The 7,630-nt window shown below is 50.1% G+C and overlaps 1 protein-coding gene across 1 annotated transcript; it reads right to left on the reverse strand.

Annotated features, from left to right (window-relative positions):
• Window positions 1-1,478: 1,478 nt before the first annotated feature.
• On the reverse strand, window positions 1,479-2,524 carry LOC119570679. Its single transcript, XM_037918326.1, has 2 exons — window positions 2,428-2,524; window positions 1,479-2,215 (listed from the first exon to the last, which is right to left on the reverse strand). The coding sequence occupies exons 1-2, from the start codon at window positions 2,522-2,524 to the stop codon at window positions 1,638-1,640; spliced, it is 675 nt and encodes a 224-aa protein (XP_037774254.1). The 3' UTR covers window positions 1,479-1,637.
• Window positions 2,525-7,630: the final 5,106 nt, after the last annotated feature.

The following is a 7,630-nucleotide window of genomic DNA, read 5'->3' on the forward strand; positions in this document are numbered from 1 at the left end:
ACAGATGCGAGATTGCTCTGTAGCACCTCAACAAGTTGGCAAAGCTGTTCCTCTGCCTTCCTTGCCTGCATCTCGACGAGATGGTGCGCCTGCTCGTGTGCCCTCTGTACCTGCTCTTCTGCCCTTTGTGCCATTTCCTCCCTCATACCGGCCAGCATGGCAGTGATCAGGTCCATCTGGCTCGGCTTCACCTCACTCGTGCCTGCCTCAGTCATAGCCTCCTCTCTCATGGCTGCCGCCATCTTTGGACTTGATAAATCGGCGCGTCTCACTGATCAAATATCACAAATCCCACTCCTGACACCATTTGTTACGCCGGCCGCCTCGTCTCTCTGCCACCAACACAAGGCAGGCTAGGCAGACGGCGTGTTATATACAGGGTCGTGAACACTGAACAGCTCCAAGAGGCACCGAACACCACAACGTCCCAGAACACCAGGAGAGCAAACGCCAAGTGGCGAGGCAGGGCACGAAGTAAACACAAAATGACAGTCGTTCCTTTATTTACACAAGTTATTTACCCGTACACTTTTCTATAGGCACAATACAGGGGGGAAACCAGCATGTCACACAGCACAGTACAGCTTATAACAGGGCAACACAAGATATTAGGTCACAAGGGCACACACGAGGTCTTCACAGGAGCAGCGCCCAACTCCGTCTCTTGGCTTGTTCCTCCGCTCCTCCGCTCACCGCCAGCTGCGACATGTTTTCCCAGGTCCCTTCATGTAAACACATGTTTCGCACAGAGACAAAGACCCACTGGCGTAGCAATATAAATCTGAGTCAAAAGTCAAAAGTAAATAACGGGTATAAGAAGCCGACACTGCGTACTTAATGCGTGTAGATTGAAGTAACTGTATACGAAGTTGTAGTATACGTATTGTGTAAATATTAATATTATTATATGTAAAAGAAGTATGCAAATGATTGAAAAACGCCGTAGAAACAAGACCTGAAGATTAAATCCAAGAGGATACGTAAATTAGTTTCTGTTTTCAATGAATTTCATTTGTAAATTGTTGACTTTTCTAGAATTGAGAATTATGCAAATATTTTTGTATCCATAGGCGGATAACATAATGAAAATGAAGGATAAAAACGCCAAAACTATTCTAAAGGAAAGGGATGTGGTATTTTATTATTATTTTTATTATAGTTATATATAAATATAAATATACATATATATATATATATATACATACATATATATATATATATATTTATAAGGTTTTCGTGTAGCATTTACCGTGAGATTATTTCAATTTGTAAGAGTTCCAGGGATTTTAAGTCAAGAGTATCTGGCAGAAAACCTTTTCATGGAATGGGATAAGGATATTTGATGTGATTTTAATGATTTTATTTCGAAAAAGGTTGACGGTGCTGGATGTACATATCATATACACACCTTTTTTGTTAGATGATATTGTGGTTTGCTCTTCACTATTGTAAATTTCAATCCTTTTTTTTTTTTTTATATTTTCGGGAACTGTTATGTCAACTTTATTTTCTTTCATTTCACTGAGAGTGGTAAACACATCGTGTATGTTTGATTCGAACACGAATCCAACAGATGAGTTTCCATCAGCAAGTGTCGTTTTTTGTGAGTAAGATTAAGGATGACAGGAAAGTTGGAGTTACTCCTCGTCAAGCTTGATGACGGGGGCGCCGACGAAGCCAGGATAGTGGGCGTATGGAAGAGCGTGGACGTAGGGAAGGCCATGGGCATAGGGAAGGACGGCATGGGAGAGAGCAGTGTAGGTGACGGGCTTGACGTTGACCACGGGCTGTACGTACTTGACGGCGGGCACGGAGATCTCGTGCTCCTTGGTGGTGAGCTCGATCTTGGTAGTGTCGGCGGGGGTGTTGGCGTCGATCGGCTCGAACTGCTTGGTCTCCACAGTGTGCTTGGTGACGGTGGGCACGGCGTGGAGGTACGGGAGGGGGATCTTGACGTCGCGTCGACGACGACGACGTGCCTCTTCTACAGCTGGCTCCTGTTCGTCCTTTTGGTAAATGTAAGGGAATTCGGTGGCCTTGAGAGTATCATCGGCGTTGAGGATATAGGGGTAGGCAGAGTAGGGGTAGGAAGAGTAGGGGTAGGCAGCGTGGGGAAGGCATAAGGGAAGCCACGAGGTGAGGGAGTCCGGCGGCCCTATCAGGTGGCAGCGACGGCCGTCTGCTCTGACATATCTAAACTCGTCGATAACATATACTCATCATAAAAATTTAAGATAAAATTACAGTTCTCAGAAAGACACATAAAATCTTTCATCCGGTGCACGCTTTCTGGAGGGGCTTGTTGCGCTCGATCTCATGCTGGGGTCTGCTTCTGGAGGGAGCTTTGGGAAGGCGGGCGGGTAATTGTCAGTGGCTGCTCAAGGGGTATGCGTCCTGTCGCCTAGAGGACGGTCTGGCTCATGTTGCAGGCCATTGGACGGTCCTGCTTGGCAATCGCCTTCACCGTCGGGCTAGAATGCTCGTCCTCATCTCGGTGATAGTTCTGCGCAGGGTACGTCCTCATCGCCGCTACTGGGCTAACTTTCATCTTCCTTTTTTCACGCATGGCCCGGCAGGAGTAGCTTCCTGGCGTCGGGCATGGTTAACGGCATCGAGCCGGTCCACGTGGACAACAGACGGTCGTTTTCGGCCGCTTCTGCGAATTGCGATAGGTGACATTCAGAGAGGGCCGCTTACCACGGCGTGTATGGCCCCGTCCGCGATGGGGCTCTGTGAGGCTTCGGGCGATGAGCCCTCCGCTTCCGACCGGGTTTATGAGCGCACAGCTGCTTGTCACGGGCTATGTTGTACCTCATCTTCCCCGATCATAGCTAGTGGCTGGTCCTATAGGTCTGCCTTCATGGCATGGCTGGCTACCTGAGCTTGTCAGGGCAAGCGGGCACGGGGGGGGGAGGGGGGGGGGGGGGGGGAGGGGGGGTCGGCCGTTCTTTTCACAGAGTCACCTAACGTCAACTCCTCTGCTCCCCGAGACTCTTCTGGGGCGCTCGCACTTCTTTCTCACAAGTGGCCCATCTTTGCACCATCTGGGGCACTTCTTCTGGGGCCTTTATCAGAGGAAGTTGCTACCAGACACTGTGTTAACTAAGTCCCTCCCCCTGGTCCCGAACAAGGCTCCGCTCAGACTCGGCTATGTGGAGGGGCTGCCATCAGCCTAGGCTGCAAGTTTTGAGGTGGGCCCAGCGGAGGCACCTCTAACTCACGCATCACTCTTGATCAAGTCGACACTGCGGATTCTAGAGCTCTGTCCTGGGGGGCTGGTAAGGTGGGCTAGTCGCTCTAGCTGTAAACTACTCTCTGGCACAGGTCAAGCCTCTGGAAGCAGGGCACCTCTTTGCAACGCCGTGCAGCGCCTTCACGGCAGCTTCCGTCGCAAGTCATTACTACACGCCTTACTCTGCGTTCAGGTTAGTCTAAGGACCGTCATCAATGGGCATTGTGTCTCGTCCAGATTCGGCCACATATAGCGTTGCGGCTAGCCGGGCCGCAGTCAAAGAAAAGAAGAAAAAGCCGTGCTGCTGCCAGCGCCCATACGAGGTCTTCTCTTCTACTGCGCAAACTCTTTGATGCTTGCACACAATGCCCTCGTGAGCACCCACAGTACGAGTCTCTGTGGTTGCGTCGGGAGAGTCGCATAGTGGCCAGGACATATCAGTGGCCGCACTAGGAGTGGCTTCGTCAGTCCGGCCAGTGTCCGCCGGGGTGTCAGCGGGCATGGGTCTTCGGCGCTATTTTTTCTATTGAGCCTTTTCCTACCTGGCATCTGCTGGTTGCGATGGGGCAGCTTCCCTATTCGAGGGCCTTTGCACGTGACCGAGGACGGCTGGGTTTCGGCGCACCCTTCTCGCAGCCTGTCCGGAGTTTTTCGCGCTGTACTGCACTTCTCTTAGCCTTAGGGCTGCAGCGTCGGTCATGGTGACCATGAGCCTTGGCCATCTAGTCCTTGCGAGCAGCTGCTGGAAGGCATCAGAAATGGCAGCATCGCGGTTAGAGAACGTGTTCTCCGCTCCGGCTCTGGCACTGACTACGTCTTGCGGCCTATCTCTGGCTCGCAGCCCAAACAACAAAAGCCTTGAAAGTTGCTTGGGGGCTCCGCTTCCGCAATGCTTTATTTTCCTCGCACTTTAGGCCTATCCGCCTCGGCGGGGAGGTCACGTGCGGGGCTGAGGCGGCTGGCGCGAGCCAGCTCGTTGACGCTTCAGGAAGGATCTCGGAACTCCGGAAGGCCCCTCACTACTAGCGGCCACCTGGGCAGGTCCTCATGGTGTGCCTGCTTGACTTGTAGATTTTGCAGTCTGGCTGGTCTCTGTAAAAGCGTCAACAAAGAAATTCGAAAAATGGGTGCCTAGGTGAGCTGCTTAGTTCGATCATCTCTTGCCGGGCAGGGGGGTCGCGCGGCAGGGTATGGGCGACGCTCCTTAGCCATGCGCCTCCGGTACATCTGACCCAGCCAGGCTGGGGACAGTGGCTGCGCCTGGACGCTTCACGAGTTCGGCTATGGCCTTCTTCGAGTGGGCGCGGCGATATAACCTGGCCTAAGGTGGTGGTGGGCCCGAAAAACGGCGTTTCAAAGCCTCTGCCGACGGCTGGTGTTAAGGTAGGCCTGTTGGGATGCCGGCTATTATGCCCTTTTCAAGCACTTCGCAGCCGCGGGGGCGCGGCCTTAGCTGCTGTTACTGGCCTCAGTGCTGGCAGGGCCTTGGGCGGCTTTCCTGGCTGCCTAGCTCCTGGGCTAGTTTATGCCAGCATTTCAAATTGGGCGACATATGTCCTCGAAGAAAAAACAGTTTCCACCTTCCCTATCGTCGACATCGAGGAACCTGGCTTACGCGCCCTTCATTCAGGAATGTCTGGAGGACCGAGGGGCTGCAGGGTGGAGAAGCGCGTGCGCGTGAACTAACAGTCGGGCCCGGGGGTGGGAGGATAGGGGTAGTGGAGGCAACGGAGGTGGGTTGACCGGGTCCGATTTATGTCCGGCCACCTATTCCCAAGGGAGGGCGTTCCGATGGGTCTGCCTCAGCTGCTTCTGCAGCGGTCCCCCCCATCACTGGCTCGGTCGATCGACGGACTGCTGCGAGGCCCTGGGGTTTCCTGGCCTACAGAGCTCCTCAGAGCAAGACCGCCGGTGTAAATCTGTACTACTCCTGGCATCTGTTGCCAGAACCTTGGTCTGGCCTTCTCCACGTTGGGCGTAACGTTACTACCAATCGGTACGGCCGCCTTTGCGCTCTTCACTTGCCTCCCTCAGGCCGGCTGAAAGCGCTCGCGCCTTTGCTAGAGTCTGCACCTCACTCCATCTAGTTCCTCGTTTCACGCTATTTGGCATGGCGCTGATCGTGTACGGCTGAGTTTGTCCATTTTCACACATGAGTTGCGAGATTGGCTCTGTTACCAGGCCTCAACAAGTTGGCGAAAGGGCGTTGTTCTCTCATGGGCCTATCCTTGCCTGCATCTCACGAGATGGTGCGTCCTGCTGGCGTGTGCGCGCCTCTGTACCTGCTCTTCTGGCCCTTTGTGCCATTTTCTCCCTCTATTAGCCGGCCAGGTCATGGCTAGTGATCAGGTCCATCTGGCTCGCTTCACCTCACTCGTGGCCTGGTCCTCAGTCATAGTGCCTCCCTGCTCTCATGGCTGCGCGCTCATCTTTTGACGTTGATAAATCGCGGGCGTGCTTCAGGCGATGATCAAATATTCACAAATCTTGGCTCGACTCTGACACGCATTTGTTTACGCCGGCCGCTCCTCGTCTCTTTCGTCTCTTTGGGCGCACCATACATTAAGTTCATGCTAGTGACAGACGGCAGTGTTATATACGGGTCGTGAACCATCTGAACAGCTTCCTACAGTAGGCGACCGAACACCACAAGCGTCCGGTGGAAAGAAAAAAAAAAAAAAAAAAAAAAAAGAAAAGGCTAGAACACCAGGAGAGTGCAAACGCCGAAGTGGTCGAGGTGCTTGAGGGGCACGAAGTAAACACAAAATGTACGTAGTCGTTCCTTATTTTATCTCGACGAATATTATTTAGCTGCGCGTAGCACGTTTTTGCTATAGGGCCCAGATCGCGAGGGGGGATAAGCCAGGGCATGTCTATCACAAAAAAAAAGGGCGACAGAGTACAAGACTCATACGAGGCAACGACAAGATATTTAGGTCACTAAGGGCTTTACACGAACGAGGTCTTCACAGGAGCGCGTCCACAACTCTGATCTCTTGGCTGTGTTTCCTCCGCTCCTTCCCGTTCTGCACGCGCATCTGCGATCATTTTCGCGCCAGGTCCGCTTGCATTAAACACATGTTTCCACAGAGACAAAGTACGACTCACTGTCGTAGCAATGATTAAGATCTTGAAGTCAAAAGTCTAAAGTAAATATAACGTGTATTTAAGAGCCGACACTGCGTCTTAATGCTTGTAGATTTGAAGTAACTTTATAGCGAAGTTGTAGTATAGCGTAATTGTGTAGGATATTATTATTATTATATGTAAAAGAAGTTATGCGCAATATGATTGAAAAACGCCGTAGAAACATAGACCTGATAGGATTAAATCCGATATAGAGGATGATTCGTAAATTAGTTTCGGTTTTTTCAATGAATTTTTGCATTTGTAAATTGTTGACTTTTTTCTAGAGATATGAGAATTATTGGCAAATATTTTTTGTATCGCCATAGGCGGATAACCTTAATGAAAATGGAAGGATAAAAACGCGCAAAACTATTCTAAAAGGAAAGGGATGTGGTATTTTGATTATTATTTTTATTATAGTTAAGTATCTATATATATAAATATAAATATATATATACTGATATAGTATATATATATATATATGATTATATATAGTTTATGTAAGGTTTTTTCGTGTAGTGTTCATTTACCTGTTAGATTTATTTCAAGTTGTAAGAGTTCGTGCAGGAATTTTAAGTCAAGTAGTATCTTGGCAGAAGAACGCTTTTCTATGGCATTGGGATAAGGATATTTGATGTGGATTTTAATGTATTTTATTCCGTAAAAAGGTTGACGGTGCTGGATTTACATATCATGATACAGCAGGCAAACCGTATTGTTGTTAGATGATATTGTGGTTTGCTCTTTCACTATTGTAAATTTCGAATCCTTTTTTTTTTTTTTTTTTATATTTTCGGGGAAGCTGTTATGTCAACTTACTTTTCTGTTCATTTCACTGAGCGAGTGGTAACCACATTCAAACGTACGTAGTTTGATTCGAACACGCATCCAACAATGAGTTTCCATCAGGGCAAGTGTCGTTTTTTTGTGAGTAAGAATTATAGGATGACCGGAAAGTTGGAGTTACTCTCTTAGGGGGTCAGCTTGGATGACGGCTGGCGCCACGAAGCCAGGTAGGTGGGCGTATTGGAAGAGTTCGTGGACGTAGGGAAGGCCATGGGCATAGGAAGGACGGCAATGGGAGTAGAGGGGGCAATGTAGGTGACGGGCTTGACGTTGACCCGGGCTGTACGTACTTGACGGCCGGGCACGAGATTGCTCGTGGCTCCTTGGTGGTGTAGGGCTCGTCTTGGTTAGTGTCGGCGGGGGTGTTGGCTCCGATCGGCTCGAACTGCTTGGTCTCCACAGTGTGCTTTGGTGGACGGTGGG

The sequence above is a fragment of the Penaeus monodon genome, unplaced genomic scaffold, assembly GCF_015228065.2.
Source record: "Penaeus monodon isolate SGIC_2016 unplaced genomic scaffold, NSTDA_Pmon_1 PmonScaffold_3529, whole genome shotgun sequence".
Lineage (NCBI taxonomy): Eukaryota > Metazoa > Arthropoda > Malacostraca > Decapoda > Penaeidae > Penaeus > Penaeus monodon.